Genomic DNA, 19840 nt, shown 5'->3' on the forward strand with positions numbered 1-19840 from the left:
TCATCTAGCGCCAGGATTGCAAACGAGAAGTATGATGTCAGCTCGATTTTTTGTTGGAGTGGTCGATAGGAAATATATTTGGTATGGCACAGAGCTCCTAAAACCCTTGGATATTTCTGAGTGACAGGAGTGTCTCTTGTCATTCATAAGGACCCCTTCTACACAGCTGAGTGTATGTTAATGAGGTGACACTTGGTGGATCCCTAGACAACCTAAGGATGGGGCTGGTTACCAGGGGAACCAACCTTCATTAGAAGGATGGAACTTTTAGCCCCTCCCCACAACCTCCGGGAGAGGAGAGGGGCTGGAGATTGAGTTCCATCACCAATGGCCAATGACTTAATCAATCATGCCTATGTAATGAAGCCTCCATAAAAATCCAAAAGGACGGGGTTCAGGCAACACGTGGAGGTGAGAATAGAGTGGCCAGCTGGGAGACATCCTGGAAGCTCCTCAACCCTCCCTATAACCTGCCCCATGCATCTTTTCCAGCTGGCTGTTCCTGAGTTGATCCTTTTGTCCTAAACTGGTAATCTAAGAAGTAAAATGTTTCTCTGAGTTCCCTGAGCTGCTGTAGCAAATTAATCGAACCCATGGAGTGGGCCGTGGGAAGCTCCTATCAATAGCCAGTGAGTCAGAAGGGCAGGTGACAACCTGGATTTGGGATTGGCACCTGAAGTGTGTGGTTTTGGAGGGGGGCAGTCTTGTGGGACTGAGCCCCTAGCCTGTGGGTTCTGCTGCTATCTCCAGGTAGATAGTGTCAGAAATGAGTTAATTGCTTAGTGGTGTTGAAAAACACCAGAGCTGGTAACTATTTTTTTCTTCCTGATTTCATTTTAGGTTTTAAAATCTGTATTCTTGGAGTTCAGAATCTGTATACTATGCCTAGATGTGGAATCTGTACTAAAATGTACCTAGATGTGGGGCTGATCCCACCCCTCCTGCCCACCTCTCTCCCCTCCTCCGTATTGCTCAGTACTTGGTTGGCCCTTTCTATTTGAAGACTTGGTCCATCTTCAATTCCAGGAAATTTTCATCTTTGATATTAGTCACTCTCTACCCTGGTTGGGACTGTTCTGTCTATCTGTGACTCTATTAGACAAATTTGCCAATATAAGGGTCTGTCTTCCAGAAGTGGAAAACATGCATTCTTTTTTATTCTAGATGTGTCTTTCTTGGTCCTAATCACTATATTTTTTTTCTCAAGAACATAGTGAGCTCTTTCAGCCTTCAGATTCAGTTCTTCCTTTATCTCAAGAAAACATCCTTAATGTGTTCACACATGGAAAGATTTTCTCGTGAAGAAAGCAAGCTGTAAAAAGTGTGTTTTGTGCTCCTGTGTCTACATTTTTTAATTTGATGGATGCAGATGTGTGCATAACGAAGCAGGCAAAATACGGCACTGTCGGCAGGAGTGTTGACTGTTGCTCCTGTTCATTTACTCAACGATTCAGCCTCCAGGTATAGCCCTTCAGGTGGACTTGCTGAAGAGTGCAAAGATATTTACACATGGCTGTCTATTGCATTTTTGTTTGTTATTGGAAAACTCTAGAAGCAATCTAAGTGTCCATCAATGGGGAACTGATAAAATTACAGTAAATTCGTATATCAAAATACTCTGAGCTGTTGAAAAGGAATGCAATAAACTTGAAAGTACCAATACACAAAAACACCCAAAACATAAGGCGGGAAAAACTCAAATTACAGAACGCCATGCATAGTATAAACCTATTTGTGTTTAACCCCGTCCACCGGAAATATTTATATCTTCACACACTTGTGTGTGTGTGTATTTCTGTGTATGTTTATTGCCCTATGGGGTTGAACTTTAACACTGAGGTTGTTTCAGCCATTTTTAGTTATCAAAATAGTTTTTTAAATAACTTTTAGGTTTTTATTCAAACCTCTTAATATGGAGAATTTCAAATATCCATGAAGGTGGGCAGAATAGTATGATAACCCCACATGCCCATCATCCAGCCCCAACACACACCAGCCCTTGGCCAGTCCTCCCTTATCCTCTCTCCACCTCTATATTATTTTCAAGCAAATCCAAGACATCATATTTCATCTGCAAATACTTCAGTGCGTAGCTTTAAAAGATAAGGTCTCTCTTTCAAGCCTAACCACAACAGCATTATCAACACTGTTATGCCGATTTTTAAGATTTAGTCCTCGTTCAAGAATACTTAGCTGGTCCACAGGTGGTGAGTTAGCGCAACGGATCGTTCACAGTTGGTTACAGATCAAACTCCTCGATCTACCCTGTCTCCCTTCTCTCTATGCCGTGACTCAACAAAACCAAACCAAACCCCAAATTCTTCACGCATATCCGATTCAAAGTTCTCTCTCAGCTCAGTTTGGAGTATGTTCAGGCTGTTCTCTAACTGCCTCCCCGTCCCTCTTCCCTGGGCTCCTCTGGTGTTGGTGCAAAGAGGCGGATGAGGGAAAAAAAGACATGGTCTTAAGTGGCTCTCATGGCAACGTTTCTGTTAGCCGTCGCTCGTCCTCTTTCTGCTTATGGACGGTTGAAGACCCCAACAACCCCATCTGAAACCTAAACCCTAGATATTTGCGTGGTCTTTCGAGATTAAGCTACAGCACGTTAGCTTAAGATGATTTTACAGCTGAGTGGCAGATAGGCTGGGGCCTGGGGCCAGGAAGTGTGCTGTGGATGTGAGGGCTCCTGGGCTTCTCGTTGATTCTCAGGAGGGTCTGGCACACCGGAATGCTCCATAAAACTTAGCTGTTGTTATCTTTAGTTTGAGGACGGCGCTCACGGTTGCTTTTTCCTTCTCAGCTCTACTCGATACCTCCCAGTGCCCGAGAAAAGACCAGGACCCCCAATATGGCTCCTGTCCTGTCAGAAAAGCTACAGGTGGGTGTCAGTCCTCTCCATGCCTTCTAAAGCCCCATTACCGTGGATGGCATTTCCTCAGCCTCTGGCTGGTTTGTCCAATAATTTGCCATCAGAGCCCCCTGCCTTTCCTCCAGCTCCTGGTCTCTGTGAGCTGAGGCCCAGCTATTGAAAGATATTCCCCACTATGAGCCCTGTCTGTCACCTACATCCCACATGGACACAGCGACGCTGGCGCCCTCCAGCCTCTGTTCTGCTTCAGCCAGCTTCGCCCCTCATGCTGGGCCTACACAGTGGGGTCGGGAACTGGAATAATAGAATGTATCCTTTCAGGATGCATTAACACGTGAGGATGTGGCTGTACGTTTCTCCCGGGAAGAGTGGGACTGTCTGAATCCTGCCCAGAAGGAGCTCTATAGAGACGTGACGCCGGAGGATCACCGGAACTGCCTCTGGCTGGGTAAGGACCGCTGCTTCTCCCTAATTCCCTGCCCCAACTGAAGATCCTTATTTGTGATTTCTTTCCTTCCTCCTGTACTACTGGATCTGCCTGAAATCCTCTTTGGGAATGCGACAGGACATATCAATCTTAAGATAACAATAGTTTGGGGGGCCTTGATATTTCCTGACAGATGAGAGAATTCCTGTCCAACTGAACCCGGGACGGAGTTAGAGACCGTATTTCCCTTAAGACGTGGAGATTCCTAAGAGTCGCTGCCCTGTTTTTAGAGACAGGAGTTTCTTTTACCACGGCTGAGTCCTCTCTTTCCAGCTTTTTTTCTCGTTCCCTTGGGTAACTGCACTTTTTCTTTCAGGCTGGGGACTAATATCTGTGTCTCCAGTAAAACTTCTGGAGTTTTCTTTATACAAGAGAAAGAAAATTATCTAATTGTCCTTCTGAGGTAAAACAGTCTACTTGCCAAGCCTTCGTTTCTTGTCTTAAAACGTCCTTTCTTTCCACAAAGGGGTAAAGGCTGGGGCCCCTTCGCAAACTAGCACAGAGCACCTCCTTTCTCCTTCCTCATGGGCAGGGTTTCCAATCTCCAAAATTGCTCTGACCTCTAAGCTGGAAGGAGGAGAAGAACCCAGGGCCGTGTTGCCTCCCCACAGAGCCAAGTATGAAGAGTTCCCGATACCTGTCGACACGGGTGAGTGAGGGGGATCTGAAGGATGCCGCCACAGAGAAAGGAAGACCCACCTAGGAAGGAGCTGGTGGCTGCTTTGAAATCCTGGGGAGAGCTGACTGCCTAGGATGCAGGGGGTGGAGGGGGCGGTGAGCTCCCTTTCTGTCCTATTAGGGTGTCCCTACACTGATCCTTAGTGCCAGCTCCTCCTGATCCTTCCCAGGGACGCTCAGAGATGATCTTGTTGTTACTGCTAAACTTTCCTGTCGTTATTTTCTCATCTGTAAAATGGGAGTCGTGATGCCCATAACAACCCATTAGGCCTGTTGCGGGTATATCAGCTCATACCTGCCACCAAACAAGTATATCTGAGCATTTGCTAGGGGTTCAAGGGTGATGGGTGTCCTGGAATATACAGCAGCAACGCAGAACCACTTCTCTTGATGAGTTTACAGACGACTTGAGAAAATCACGAAATAGTATATAAGCAGGATAATAATAATAATCCCAAGGAGTTATTAGAAACTATAAGGTGCTTTTTTTATTGTGGTAAAATATATACAATATATAATGTGCCATTTTAACCATTTAGGTCAGTGGCATCAAATACATTCACTTTGTTGTGTAACCATCACATGAGGTGCTTTTTACATGCATCTTTTGTGTGTGTGTGTGGGTAAGATTGACCCTGAGCCAATATCTGTTGCCAATCTTCCTTTTTTTGCTTGAGGAAGACTGTTGCTGAGCTAACATCTGTGCCAATCTTCCTCTATTTTATGTGGGACACCGTCACCACGTGACTTGACAAGTGGTGCTAGGTCTGGGCCCAGGATCTGAACCTGCGAACCCCGGGCTGCCAAAGGGGAGTGTGCGAACTTAACCGCTACGCCACCCAGCTGGCCCCTTTACATGTATCTTTTTATTTAATCTTCACAACTGCCCTGCAAAGCAGGCCTTAACATTCTTATTTTACATATGAGGCAACAGAGGTCCAGACAATTGAAGTAATTTGCTGAACATTTCAAGATAATAAGTTGCCCAGCTGAGATTTGAATCCGTGGCTGTGTGTTCAAAGCTTATAGTTTTTATTAAAAAACTATAAAAGTAATAATGGAGGGACCGTGGAGGATCGGGCAGAGCTGGGAGCAGGGGATGTAACCACAAGCACTACCTTCAAACTAAAGATGACAGGCTCAATTTTATGGAGATGTCCTGTGTGCCAGGCCCTCTCTCCCCAGGAAGATTATATTTTGCCTCACAAAGTGGTTATGTGATTATTAAATGTGATCATTTGCAAAGTCCATAACATAACACACTAGTATTACATATAACAAAAATATAAAGTTATATATTAATAGTAATACTGTTATCCTCCATAAAAAGTTTACGTTGCCATCGTCATCATCAAATTCTCCTTACTATCTGTGGCATTTCTGCTTTTCTTGTCCTTTAGGCTTACAACTTTGATTTAATGGCTCCTAAATGACCTTGGACACCTATATCCAGATAATTGCCAAGTACTAATGATGCTGTCACATTTTCCAACCGGGTCGTTCTCTGCTGCTCTAGTTAGGCTGTATTGGCCCCACACCTGGATTGGGACCTACAATTTTTAGAAGGTGTCACTGTGTCCCCTAGGATCCAAGGCATATTAGCATAGTCCAAGCATAGGACTTATTAGGTAGCTGGTGTGGGGCAGAGAGAATTAAGGAGTAACGGAAATAACTACCTTTACCTTTAGCATAAGTTTTAAAATCTAAAAAAAGAAGCCACAGTTCCAGAGGGCAGTTAGTCATGTAAGGCAGGCCTGACTCCGGGAGAGGCTGATAGGAGTGTGGGTACTAGAGAAGAGCTGGTGGAGTGTGGTGCACGATCTTGGCACAAGGTTGTGGGCCAACCAGAAACATCCAGTCTAGTATCGCTTTCTGATGGTGAGGGATCAATCCAGAAGTCATAGTTTAAATGGGCGTATGTCACTGGAATTCGGGGTGATATTCCAGGCACGGCTGAACTTAGATTGTTAAAAACTTTGCTGAAATCTCCTCTTTTCTCTGTAGCCTGACTCTGTCATCTGTCCAGGGCCGTAATTAAAACTCCTATCTTATTGTTCTGTCTCTAGTCAAAACCCTGCCCTAGACCTACCTTTCTATTGATTCTCAGGCAAATTCTAAATAACTCGGTGGCCCTAACGATTACCTCTCCCGTCTTCTTGCTGCTAATCACTAGCTCTTCCTTGGTTCTCCCTGTGAGTTGATCTCTTAACTCAATGCTTGCCCCAGTTCGGTCCTTTCCAAGTTTTGACTTAATGCCGTTCTTACTACCGACTCTGACCTCCTGTATAAAATCTACTGATCCATACTAACTTGCTTTAAGACTCTTTCTTCAAGAGCGCCTTCCAGGCGCACCGTACTCCAGTCTGATCACGTTCTGACTTTGAACGTCTTTCCGCACTTTGTTTACTGAATCCCACGCACTCATCTCTCATTTCACATACGTCCGTCCATTCTCGTTTAGGACATTATGAGCTTCTCAAAAACTGACTGTTTTCTTATATGCTCTGCTATTCCCATTGCACACACGGCACTTTGGGCCCTTCCTGGAGCGATGAAACCTTTTGAGTGGATAAGCATCCTGCTCCCGCTTACAACAGACATGTAACCGACACGGTGCTGTGTACTCTGCTGAGTGGTTTGACATCGATGGCCACATTCCCTCTTCACAATTCTCCTGTGAGCTAGCTGACATCATCTCTTCCTCTAGGTTCCTTGGATAACAAGTGACAGTGTAAGAATGACGGGGGTCATCACACCATGCCATTTCTCCCAATTAATAATAACTATCCTATATACGTCCGTTATCCTGTATTAAGCCATGAGGATTATCCTCTCCTGCTCAATACTGTGTTCTTTACCCACCTAGCCCAAGCCTTAATGACACTTGCACTTTCCGTTTGCTGTCAGACCATAAAATCAAGATCAAGAGGGAGACAAGTACTTCAGACGTGATGTTTGTGCAGCAGCAGATGTGCACGAGTCGTTTGGAGAATCCATGACACTAGGAGCTGGTTAGAAAGACGGCAGAGCTTGCGCATAAGAGAGGAAAAAGGAAAATCCCCTTTCCTAAGCACAGCTTCCAGCAAGGTGAAGGCCATGCACAGGAAAATCTCCACCACAGAAAGAGTCTATAAAAACAGGAAATGTGAAAAAATTTTCAGCATTCTGGGAAAAGAAATACTCTCTGAGAATTTTAAATGTGGAACTTCATCTTCCAGAAAACATCCAAAAATGCACAGCACAAAGAAATCATATGTATGTAAAGAGTGTGGAGGGGCTGATGCGGTGGCGCAGTGGTTAAGTTCACACATTCCCCTTCAGCAGCCAGGGGTTCTCTGGTTTGGATCCCGGGTGCAGACATGGCAGCACTTGGCATGCCATGCTGTGGTAGGCGTCCCACAAATAAAGTAGAGGAAGATGGGCATGGATGTTAGCTCAGGGCCAGTCTTCCTCAGCAAAAAGAGGAGGATTGGCAGCAGATGTTATCTCAGGGCTAATCTTCCTAAAAGAAAAACCAAAGAGTATGGGAAATCATGCCGAAAGAAATCACACCTTACAAATCACATGAGAATTCACCCTGGAGAGAAGGCTTTTGTGTGTAATGAATGTGGAACAGCTTTTAATCAGAACTCAATTCTTACTCAACATGAAAAAATACATTCAGGGGAGAAGCCACTTAAATGTGGTGACTGTGGAAAATCGTTTAAGCAGTCTGCTCACCTAGTTAAGCATCAGAGAATTCCTACCACGCAGAAGCCCTATATAAAGGTTGAGTGTGGGAATGCATTCAATTATAAGTCACACGGTGGAGAGAAACCCTGTACGTGCAATGAGTGTGACAAAACCTTTCATCTTGGCACAGACTATACCAACCATCAGAGGATCCACCTGGAGAGAAAGCTTTTCAGTGCAATAAATGTGGGACTCAGGGAAGCTGCCTGTTAAAACTCTGGTCTTATTTCACACCGGCCAACCCAAGTGTGATCACAGCAAGAAGCTAAAACACAGCAGATGTGAGGAAAAACACAATACCAAGAAAGAAATGCAGTAACATGGGACATTTTTCTCTTGGGGTTCATATGTTACACTGTCTATACCGTAGTGGTATGAACACATGGTTGGTGTGAAAACTCTTTCTCAGCAAAGGGTTCTGCCAACCTCAGATCATCAGATGGTTTACTCAGGAGATAAATCTTACGAATAAAGTAAATAAGAAGAGAACTGAACAGAGCCAAGGCATTTACCAGGTATTCACATTAATTGTGATCAATATGAGGAACGCCAAGAGGAACATTTAACTTGCCAGAAATTGAAACAACCTTTGCTCCTATGGAAAATCTTAAGACTATAATACATGTTACATTTAAGTTGAAATTTAAATTGGGTTCATCGTTTCTTTTTGCAATTTAGGGAATATATTCTGAATATAGTAAGGTTGGGGAAAACTGCAGAAACCAAATTAACGGTTTTAAGAATGGATTTTGCTAATTTAAAAATACGAGAATTCAGTTAATATTTCTTTTAAAATTTTTGGAGGAATGTCAATCAATTTTATATGATGATCTATCACATAACCTGATCCAAGAGAAGGTTTTAGCCCTTATTTTGAGTCAGTTTCAGCGGCGGTTGAGTGACCCAGAGAACACGGTTTGCTTTGTGGCCAGGCTGGCGCAGCATCGCGAAGCACATGCTGTGAAGAGGCGAAACCAGAAGGAATTAGATCTAACATTGTATTTTGTCCATCGTTTGATGTATCTGTGGTTTCATATACGTGTGTCCTGTGTCCCCATGAGACTCTTTGAAAATGTTCTTACATTCCCATCAAGGACAGAGCTCCAGGAATTGTCATCAGTGTCCCAAACCTCAATCTACTTAATAGACACTCTTAACAGGAGTTCTTATCACATGTTCTGTTTTTGACTTCAGTTCTTCAAATGGGGAGATTCTGTGTTTAGTCCTGTGGATCTTTTAAGATGAATTCTTCAAAACTTAAAAGCAGCAGTCAAAAAATTCAAAGATTTTGTCAAAAATAAAAAGTGTGAGAGTTGTGGCTTTATTTTGTGTGACACACGCATTTTAGTGTCTGTTTTTGTGTTTTGGCCTTTTGCTCCTAATTGGCTCTTTTGGTCATGTATTCACCTGTGTGTGACAGTTCCATGGGGCAGGGGCCAACACTTGCCTTCCCCACCATTCACATTTGTTCTCATGGAAGCTGATGGAAGAGCAGTTTGGAGACAGCGTCAAACAGCATGAAAAGGAAACCTATGAAATGTGTGTAAGTTGGAGGGCTGGTATTCAGTGTCCCGTGCTGTGCCAGGCGATGTTCTCAGAGCTACACACATACTCTCATTGTCTACGAGCACCTGTGACATGGGTAGTGGTCTGTCTTTGTTTTACAGATGAGGGTACATTGATATGCTCAAGTTCACAAGGCTTGCAACTGGCAAAACTCTTGTATACCCTTGTGCCTGAGATCTCTGGAAATGGTGGAACTAGTGAGAGAGAAGCAGCCAGGGATTCTCTTCCGACACTTCAGCAGCTTATATACTTGGAATACCTGTTTTCTTTGAGAGAGTAAAGCAGCTTCAATCCCCTCCTTCTTCCCAGCCATGATAACGTCCTTCCTGCCTCGAGACCCTCGAGCACAGACAGCGGGGACCAGAGAAGCCTACGGCACATCAGGAATGGGTTTTCTCACACTAAAGATGTCCCATTTAAGAACTGGGCCTATAAGAACATAACTCAGGCCTGTTCTCCAGAAGGTAATTCACTGGAAATTAACCAAATTATCTGCAAAACTTAGTGGACTAACCTGATTTGTCTGAAGAAACATTTAAAACTGTTCTCAAGTATAAGAGTTATTTATGTGCTCTGTGAAATCCAGCAAAAGATATTAAAGTGCAAAGATGAGCAGGCTGGCGGAGCCTCATTTTGCACATCAAAGGGCCACCTGTGATGTGAGCCTTTGTCCTCTCACAATCTAGCTAGCATTGTCCTCCTGCCATCCAGAATGCTAACCTTGGGTATGTTATCAGTCTTCACCGGACCCCTTTTCCTGTACAGGATTTGTAATAACTATTCTGATAGGTGAGAGTTCTTTTGTGGTTTTGTGGGTTTTTTTTTTTTGCTTGAGGAAGATTGTCCCTGAGCTAACAACTGTGCCAGTCTTCCTCTATTTTTTGGTATGTGGGCTGTCACCACAGCGTGGCTTAATGAGCAGTGTGTAGGTCTGTACCTGGGATCTGAACCCACAAACCCCAGGCTGCCAAAGTGGAGCACACGAACTTAACCACTATGCCACTGGGCCGGCCCAAGAAGTGAAGTATCTTGATAGAGGAGATACAGTTAGCAGAGGTTTGAAGCATGGAAACAAAATCGATTATGAATTTCTGATATGGGTGTGCTTTCTTATTACACTCTCCTCTGCCTCTGCTTAGCAGGGTGTCAGAAACCCACCGGACCTAAGTGTGAAGGATGTACTTAGCAAGTCCCTGTTGAAGATCACACTAGCTACTGTTTACTGAACAAACACGGCAGCTTCCTATGTCATGTACAGTGCTCACTGCTTTCACACACATTCTGTACCCAGAAGAATCTGAAGTAGGAGTTAGTTACATCCCTATTTTATACAGAAGTAAATAGACTCAGGGCCTTCAAGCAATTAAGTGTGGAGCGCCAATTCTCGCTGAAGCTCTGTCTGCCTCCAACGCCCAGGCTGCCTGCCCATTTACCTAAGATTCATGTAGATCTTTCTAGGCTTTTCGTAGAATTTTTCTTTTATTTTTTTTCATAATTGAGATATTATTGGTTGTTTTGAGGATCAATACACAATCATTTCAATCAGTACACAATTCTTGACATACATACCAAAAATCTAAAAATTCATGTAGTTATGATCCTTTTCTAAATGGTTGTTCCAGTGACTTTCCAGCTTAAAATGTGGAGGCAAATTTCCCTTAACAGGATATCAAGTACCAATATCTTCAAATGTTGACACCTGTTTCATCGTAAGTCTCACTAATTCACAATTTAGTATCAAATACACTACATACTCAAAATTTCAATCTTTCACAGCACATTAACAAAGTTACTAGGAAAACTGGACTTCCACAGCCAAAGATGTCACAGAGGACACAAAATCCTGACAGGGAGAGCCAAGATCAAGGAGCGGTGTTCTTTAGGAAACAATTCTATCAGAAACAACATAAGAGTGGAAGTAATTTAAGATATGTTAATGCACGACTGACTCCAAATTGCCATTTAGTATGCTTTGTATTTTAGCATATAAAAACTACCCGCATCTACGGAATGTTGAGCCGAAGCCCAAGACAATCAAAGCTTCCCATATTCAACATCCCAGTGTTTCCTGGTTGTGCCAAAAAATAAACAGCCAGCAAATGATTGCACCTCTTAAAAAAAAAGCATTTGCACTTAAAAAATGGGATGAAGCGGGATTCCTTCTTAATGTTTCCAGAGCTACTAAAAAACTTGCATTTACAAAATGATAAAAATATCCCTCTGGATTGCACAACAAAGCAGATAGGGATTGCTGATAAGACATGGTGTATGACATTAATCAGACTTGGCTTCTTTCTTTCCTGCTTCATCAGAGGCTGCACTCTCCTCATTTTCGATTTCTCCATTTTCTGCAGGTAAGTCTTCTCAGTTTCTTGGTGAGCCAGTTTGGCCTGTTTTTCCTTTGTTCCTCTTTTCCCTTTGGTTTGCACTTTTTTGTCTGAAGATTTATCCTTTCCTGCTACCTTTCTTGGCTTCATTTCCACTTTGGCAGGAGCAGCTTTAGCTGACAACCTCTGTGATCTCCTCTTGGGCTCCTCCTTTGTCACGCCCTCAGCAGAGCTGACCTTCCTCTTGGGCATCGTGATGGTGGCGGTGCATGCCAGGAGCCTGCAGGCCATGGTCCAAAGCCTTTGTGAAGCTGGCCTGCCTGCCGCTCCTCCTGCGTCTGAGCTTCTGAGACCCGCCTGTAGAACGTTTCTTTTCCTGACCACAGGGATTAATGACATTTACCTGTTCTGTTTATTGGCTTAGACCCAAAGTTGACAACCAAGAATGAGCCGAGCACCCCAAGATGGACTGATATGAACGGAAGATTTGATCAGTCTGACAAATCTGTGAGCTGTTTAGAAACAGGGCAGCAAAATTCCACAAGAGAGAGAAAGAAAGTGTCCCCTTCCTCCAGCTTTTGTTCTAGGAGAGCAACAGTCATCCCCAGAAAACCCCCCTTTGGAGAAAAAGCCTATAGCCATAAGAAGGTTGACCAAAATGTCAACATTCCCAAGAAGAAAGATCTTGTAAGAAATGTAAATTGGGTTGCTCAGCCATTGGTAAACATGAGAAAAGCCCCAGAGTAAAGAAATCCTACATATGTAGTGATTGTGGGAAAACCAGCCGTCAGAAGTCCCACCCTAAAATGCACCTGAGAAAACTTGCTGAAGAGAAGCCCTTCGTGTGTAATGAATGCGGGAAGGCGTCCACTGGGAGCAGCGCCCCTACTCAGCATTGGAAAATCCAGACCGGGCAGAAGCCATTTAAGTGCAGTGACTGTGGAAAATCCTTCAGGCAGAAGTCTCACCTCCTTGTACATCAGAGAGTTTATTCTAGAGAGAAACCATATAAATGTTGTGAGTGTGGAAAAGCCTTCAGGAATTAGTCACGGCTTTCTCAACACAAGAGGACACTCCCTGGGGAGAAACCTTATAAATGCAATGATTGTGGGGAAGCCTTCTGCCAAAGCTCAAATCTTATCACATGCCAAAACATTCATGCAGAGAGAGGCCCTATTGTGTGATCTCATCAATCATCAGGGTGTTCACACTGGAGAGAGGCCTTATAAATGCAAGCAGGGTGAGAAAGCTTTTGCCAAAGATCAAATCTTCTCACCCATCAGAGTGTCCACACTGGAGAGAGGCCCTTTACACGTGCCAGTGTGAACAAAACTTCCGTCTTAGCTGGGACCTTACCAAGCTCCTGAGAGTTCACCTAAAGGGGAACCTTGAGAGAGCCTTCAAGCACAGTTAGGATTCTATCTCATATACAGTATCTATGCTATATTAGGTTATTATAATTTAGGATCCCCCCACCAGAGAGGGGCCCTGTAATTGTTATAAGATGGGAGGCGACCTGCATCGGGCATATACAGTGACCCAAACTCATACTCCTGGAAAACCCTGTGCATCTGATGTATCAAAAAGACTCCAACAGGGGCCGGCCCTGTGGCCGAGTGGTTAAGTTTGCGTGCTCCACTTCGGTGGCCCAGGGTTTCGCTGGTTCAGAACCTGGGCGCGGACATGGCACCATTCGTCAGGCCACGTTGAGGCGGCGTCCCACGTGCCACAACTAGAAGGACCCACAACTAAAATATATACAACTATGCACTGGGGGAATTTGGTGAGAAAAAAGCAGAAAGAAAAAAAAAAGGACTCCAACATTGTGAATGCACTTAATGCCCCTCAATCATACACTTAAAGATGGTAAAATTGATGTTATGTGCATTTTACCATGATTTTAAAAATTGCCATAAAAGTATTTTATGCTTGGTGTATGCAATAAATCCCATTTTTCACCAAAAAAAGAAAAAGGCTCTAACAGATGTCTGAATCATATTCTGCAACTGTGGAGTCTATCTTTCGAGGAAATTTAGAGGATGTTAAAGAGGGAAGATGCTTTATGGTAGCTCAAAAGTATATCTAAACTCGAAATTCCACTTACAGCAAACCTGAGATTAGTCTGAAAGAGTTTGTAAATGCTCTTGAAAAATCATTTGAGAGTTGTTGATTCCGTCTAGAAAGATACCACAGGACCCGTCTGGCATCTCTCTAAACCACGGAAATGCTCCTGGCTGGCCCTCAGGCCCATAGGAATGAGGAATCATGTTTCCTGAGCACAGTCTACGGGCAACCTCCCTGCAGACACTTTGCTGGCTTGCTCTCATCTAAGCCTTACAAAACCCCGTGGAGTGAGTACTGTTTGTAGAAGTGAAAACTGAGGCTTAGGGAAGGTGAGCAATTTGCCAAAGGGTCACTCACAGCAAGTCAAGGGGCAAAGCTAAGAGTATCTGACTCCCGAACCCACCGTGTTGGCTCCATAAGGATAGAGACCATTTCTTTAAAAAACAAGCTTCAGTGGCAGTTAAGCTGACTGTCAAAGAATCTGTCGAGGTTTGTGGTAAGACAGCATTGAAAAATAGACTGTGAAGTCAAGAGAAGTCAGAAATGACTTGAGCGGTAAGGCCATGTGGCCAAGGATCTGATCAGATTAAAGTTTGCCTCAGTTCCACCAGGGCCTGATCACATTTTGAATTCATCATGCTGTTCGCTGACAATTGATCAATCAATCCACACACACACAAACACTGAGTCCTCGTTGCCTTTCCAGCCACAGCTACGTAACAGCCCATCTTTAGGGCACATCAATTTCATTCCTGATCCAGAACTTTCTTTGCTGTTCTCCAACATGATTCCTTGGTGCCAGAGTGAGCCGTGGTCAATGGAACTCAGACCAGTCACTCTACTGAAGCCCTCCTGTGGCTCCCGGCTCACTCAGGGAACAGGAATGAATGAATGGACAACCTTCACGTGTGATGTGTGTGATGCTTGAACGTCTGCTATAACAGCCCAGGGCCCAGTGACTGGGAGCTCCCTCTCTGAAGTCATCCCTTTACCTCCAGACAACCTGACTATTGGGCCAAACCTCTTTGGCTGCAGCTTCCCCTCCCTGCCCCCGACCCTGAGCTCTCATCACCTCTCCCCTGCCATAGCCCTTCCCAATTTTTCCTGAGCACTCTCACGCCTCCGTGACTCCCAACTCAAACACCCTCTGAGTGTGGCGCCAAACCAAGCGTGATTCTCCACACGTCCCTCCTGTGTGGAAGGGGCTCTCACCTTCCACATTCTATCTACATAGCCTCAGACCCCAGTGGCTTTGTCGTCAGGCACGTTGTGTTGTGGGACTCAGCTACAACTAGGCACCTTCACCGCTTTCACTGAATCAACGTGTTTATAAACCTCCTTTGACTTCCTGGTACCTATAGGAAAGAAAGCAGTCCTTGCCTTGCCATGTGAGGCCCTTCCTATCTGACCTTAACCACCAGGATTTCCCACCTCATCTCCCAGGGGGACCCTCTGCTCTCTCACATGCCCTCCTTCCCCCCCACACACCTGGTCCAGCCACCCTTCCCCATGGGGAACAGTGCACCCGATGTTTCTCCACCATGAAAGAGACTCCCTCTCTTCACCCTTCAACCTCACCTCCTCAGAGGGGTCTCCAGGTTGGTCAGCAGAGCCATTCTTCCTGCTTTGGTAAATTTACCTTGGGGGTTCGGGGTCCCGCTGTTCTGCTCCACAGTGCTCCTCTGGCCTCTGCTGACCTCTCTTACCTGGGGCTGTGTCCCCACACCCAGCGCAGGACCAGCACTTAAGTCAGCTTGTCTGGGGATGAGGTGACAGGTTTAGGGAGGGAGCTCCCAGTCGCTGGTCGCTGGGGTTCAGGGGCATCGGGAATGCTGAACAAAGGGCTGCCAGTTATAACAGACGTTCAAGCATCCTGTGAAAGGAGTGGATTTACAGACCAGCAAAGCGAGGAGACTGTAGCTTTCGTACTTTCATCTTGGCATCCACCTTGTGGATTGCCAATTGACCTGAAAGAGGATGTAAGTCAGGGGTTCCCAAACTTGATTGTGCATCAGAATCAACCGTGGAGCGAAACTAGAACCCGGAACACTGCAGGCCCAGCCCCCCAACTGCCCTGTCGCACCCCTGGGTGGTGTGGGGGTCCTGGACCCTGGAAACCTAGCCGGGCTCCCCGGAAGCCCGCGCCACGGTCTGCAGCTCCTCTGGCTTTGCAGGCGGCCGGAGGCGGGGACACCACGGTTTCCCCAGCGAGTCCCGCGCTGCCGGCTCCGCAGGGCGCCCGGACCCAGGCGCACTCGGAAAGGGTCCACCCTGGGGTCCGAAGGCCGGGTGGGGCAGGAGAAGGGGTGTGGGGCTGTCCCTTGGCTCCCCGCTCGTCCAGACCGGGTGTGGGGAGGGGGCGCTCCCACCTGGAGGCTCCAGGCACGTCCCACTGACCATCTCCGCGCGGGGCTCCGGTCGCCCCCTCCCGGACAGGCGGGGACGCGCGCGGGCTCTGAGGACCCGGTCACCTGCTCGGTGCCCGTCTGATCAGGCCCTCGGAGGAGCTCCCAACACCACCTTCCGTGCGGCTTCGCCCGTGGCGCCTGGACCGCCAGCAGGGCCTGTTACACGCGCTGTTCTCCCGGCCAGCGTCCGAAGTTTCTTCCTGCCTAACCAAGTCAGCCACGCCGACGAACCCCAAGAGCGCGGTTTCCTGGACAGAACATAGGGTATTTTGTCTGCCCAACAATCCACGCGGTAGATATTTTTAAATTTTTAATTTTTTAAAATTATCGTGCAAAGTGAGTTTTTTCTTTTTTTTCAGTTCTATGCATTTTAACACAGGTATAGAAGTGTGGAATTCCCACTCAATCACGGTACTGGATAGGTCCGTGAAAAACTCCCTCCTGCAGCCCCTTGCAGTCGCAGCCTCGCTCCACTCCTAACCGCTGGCCACCGCTGATCCGTTCTCCATCTCTGTAGTTTTGTCTCTTCAAGAATATCAGGTAGGTGGGATAATCCAGTAGATAAATTTTTGAGGCTGGCTTCTTTCACTCAGTTGTGTTGCGAGTGGATATCACATCTTATTTTCTTGCTCAGCGGTGTTCCACTGTATCAGGTACCGCAATTTGGTTATCCCCTTACCACTTGGACATGTGACTTGTGTCCAGGTTTCGGAGATTATGGACACGGCTGTTGTAACGTCAGCGTGCAGGTTTTCGTGTGAAGGTAACTATATTTCTCTAGGGTGGATGCCTAGGATTGGGACTGCTGGGTCGTGTTGTATGTGAGTGTTTAACTTTATAAGAAACTGCCAAACTGTTTTTCCCGAGCGGCTGTACCATTTTACATTCCCACCAGCAGTGGTTTCTTAGATCTGACACTGTGATGGCTCATTTTATGTGCCAACTTGACAGGGCTAAGGAAGGGATGCCCAGACAGCTGGTAAAACATTATTTCTGGATGTGTCTGTGAAGGTGTTTCTGGAAGAGATGGTCATTCAAATAAACAGACTGAATAAAGAAGATCTACCCTCTCCGATGTGGGTGGGCATCATCTAACCCATTGAGGGCCCCAATAGAACAGAAAAGCAGAGAAAGGGCTAATTCTCTCTCTCTCTTATTCAGCTGGTTCATCCATCTTCTCCTGCGCTCCAACATCAGGACCATCCTTGGTTCTCAGGCCTTTGGACTCTGGACATTACACCAGCAGCCCCTGGGGTTCTCAGGCCTTCAGACTCAGACTGAATTACGCCACCGGCTTTCCTGGGTCTCCAGCTTGCAAGTAGTATATCGTGGCAAAACTCAGCCTCCAAAACCACATGAGCCAATTCCCATAATAAATCTCCTCTTATATCTCTCTCTATATATACCCTATTGTGTCTGTTTCTCTGGAGAACCCTAACTAATACAGAAACCAAAAGCACAGGGAGCCAAAGGAAAAATAGATAGACTGGACATCAACAAAATTAAAAACCTCTGTGCTTCAAAGGGCACCGTCAACAAAGTGAAAGGACAGTCCACAGAGTGGTAGAAAATTTTTGCAAATCATGTGTATACGATAAGGCACTTATTTCTAGAATACATCTTACAACTCAATAATAAAAAGACAACCCATGAAAAGATGGGCAAAGGATCTGAGTAGACATTTCTCCAAAAAAGATATACAAATGGACAATAAGCACATGGAAAGATGCTCAACATAATTAGGCATCACGGAAATGCAAATCAAAACCTCAGTGAAGGGCTGGCCCAGGGGTGCAGGGGTTAAGTTCTCACATTCCGCTTCTTGGCGGCCCGGGGTTCCCCGGTTCAGATCCCAGGTGCGGACATGGCACTGCTTGGCATGCCATGCTGTGGTAGGCGTCTCACGTATAAAGTAGAGGAAGATGGGCATGGATGTTAACTCAGGGCCAGGCTTCCTCAGCAAAAAGAGGAGCACTGGCAGTAGTTAGCTCAGGGCTAATCTTCCTTGGGAAAAAGAAAAAAAGCATCTCAATGAGACCACTTCATACTGACTGGGATGGCCATAATAAAAAAAGATAATAACAAGTGTTGAGGATGTAGAGAAATCAGAAGCCTCTAAATATTGCTAGTGAGAATATAAAATGGGACAACCACTTTGGAAGACAGTCTGGCATTTCCTCAAAAGGTTAGATAAAGCATTTGACCCAGAAACTCCTATCCTACGTATATACCCAAGAGAAATGAAAACATATAACCACACAAAAACTTGTGCACAAATGTTCATAGCAACATTATTCATAATAGCCAAAAAGTGGAAACAACCCAAATGTCCATGAATGGATGAAAGAATAAACAAAATGTGGTACATACATACAATGGAATACTATTCAGCCATAAAAAAGGATGAAGTACAGATTTGTGTTACAGCATACATAGATGAACTTTGACATCATTATGCTAAGTGAAAGAAGCCAGAGACAAAAGGCCACATATTGTATGATTCCATTTGTGTGAAATTTCCAGAACAGGCAAATCCACAGAGACAGAGAGTACACTGGTAGTTGCCCAGAGCTGAAGGAGTTGGGAGAAAACGGGGAGTGACTGCTAAAGGGTATGGGGTTTCTTTTTAAGGTGATGAAAATGTTCTAAAATTGATTATGACGATGGTTGCACAACTCTGTAAATACTAAAAACCAGTGAATTGTATACTTTAAATGGGTGAACTGTATGGTGTGTGAATTATCTCAATAAAGTTATTTTAAAAAACACACAAAGAACCTCAAGCAGACAGACATACAAATGCATACCGCTTCTTTGTAGGGGTCAGACGTGGCTTAACTTGTGAAGAGTCGTACTGGCAGTGACCCTTGCATATATAACTGTAGAAAAATTTTCTATCAGAATTTCAAGTGGATGAAGGATCAGGGATTCTGTACAAGAAAATGCCCTCACATCTGACGATCTGACTTTCAGGATACAGCCCTTCCTAGGTTGCAACGCCTCTCACTCTTCCCGGAATGTGGCAAGCACACTCCTCTCGAAAGGCCCTTTGCAGCTGCTGTTCTTACTGCTTGGAATACTGTTCCCCCAATATTAACATACTAGGATTTTAGCAATCAGGGAAAGGAAAGAAGGACCTTGCAAACAGAGGGAACAGCACCAGCAAGGGCAGGGCAATGGACAGTAAGAGGCATGCTCATGAGAGAAGAAACTGGGCGGGTCCTGGGGAGGCTGATGAGCTGCCAGGCCTTTAATGCCAGGTCATGGAATAGGTGATGGAAGTCCATGACAGGGCACAGGACTCTGACCAGAGTGGGACCTGAAGAAAATGGGGTGATGGGCTACGCCAGGGGCTCCCGAGCAGCTGCTGGGGCGAGGTTTTCCTGTGGCGTAATTAAAGCATGTAAGTATTACTAAGAAATTATATGCGCAATTCAGGGTACAGGATAGAAGATTTAAAAGGTGATTTTTTAAAAGCAATTTTTTGGGATCATTTGTTACTCCTTATGATTCTCATGGTGCATCAGCTTTTTCCTACAGAAAAGATGATCTCAACTTTCTTTTCACTGGAACTTTCCATCCTGGCATCCACACTGTGACAAAGCAGACAGGAAGAGGAGGGAGAGGTGGCAGTGGTATTTCATGTTTCTGGCTAAATAGTTTGGTCTCAATGATTCCTGCCCGCCCACGGTCTTAAGTTTTGTCCTAC

At 45.3% G+C, this 19840-nt stretch overlaps 1 protein-coding gene, 1 long non-coding RNA gene and 1 pseudogene across 2 annotated transcripts; 2 read left to right on the top strand and 1 right to left on the bottom strand.

The window, feature by feature from the left end:
- Window positions 1-2729: 2729 nt before the first annotated feature.
- Window positions 2730-7965, top strand: LOC111767606 (zinc finger protein 517-like). Its single transcript, XM_023616826.2, has 4 exons — window positions 2730-2878; window positions 3191-3317; window positions 3889-4005; window positions 6942-7965. Exons 1-4 carry the CDS (start codon window positions 2849-2851, stop codon window positions 7031-7033), a joined length of 366 nt encoding a protein of 121 aa, XP_023472594.2. The 5' UTR covers window positions 2730-2848; the 3' UTR covers window positions 7034-7965.
- A 3544-nt stretch (window positions 7966-11509) lies between these two features.
- LOC138917089 (non-histone chromosomal protein HMG-14 pseudogene) lies at window positions 11510-12142 on the bottom strand (annotated as a pseudogene).
- Window positions 12143-15915: 3773 nt separating this feature from the next.
- Window positions 15916-17530, top strand: LOC138917093 (uncharacterized). The gene is made up of 3 exons (XR_011424581.1): window positions 15916-16395; window positions 16491-16671; window positions 17293-17530. It is a non-coding gene; the product is annotated as an uncharacterized lncRNA (long non-coding RNA).
- The last annotated feature ends 2310 nt before the right edge of the window (window positions 17531-19840 follow it).

Source organism: Equus caballus, chromosome 13, assembly GCF_041296265.1.
Source record: "Equus caballus isolate H_3958 breed thoroughbred chromosome 13, TB-T2T, whole genome shotgun sequence".
NCBI classification, from domain to species: Eukaryota; Metazoa; Chordata; class Mammalia; order Perissodactyla; family Equidae; genus Equus; species Equus caballus.

Excerpts from the sequence above, each read along its gene's own strand:
- LOC111767606 (XM_023616826.2), top strand. The coding sequence starts at position 2,849 with ATGGCTCCTGTCCTGTCAGAAAAGCTACAG. Across the intron at positions 2,879-3,190 it reads TCCTGTCAGAAAAGCTACAG|GATGCATTAACACGTGAGGA; the intron begins GTGGGTGTCAGT and ends GTATCCTTTCAG. Across the intron at positions 3,318-3,888 it reads CCGGAACTGCCTCTGGCTGG|GGTTTCCAATCTCCAAAATT; the intron begins GTAAGGACCGCT and ends CCTCATGGGCAG.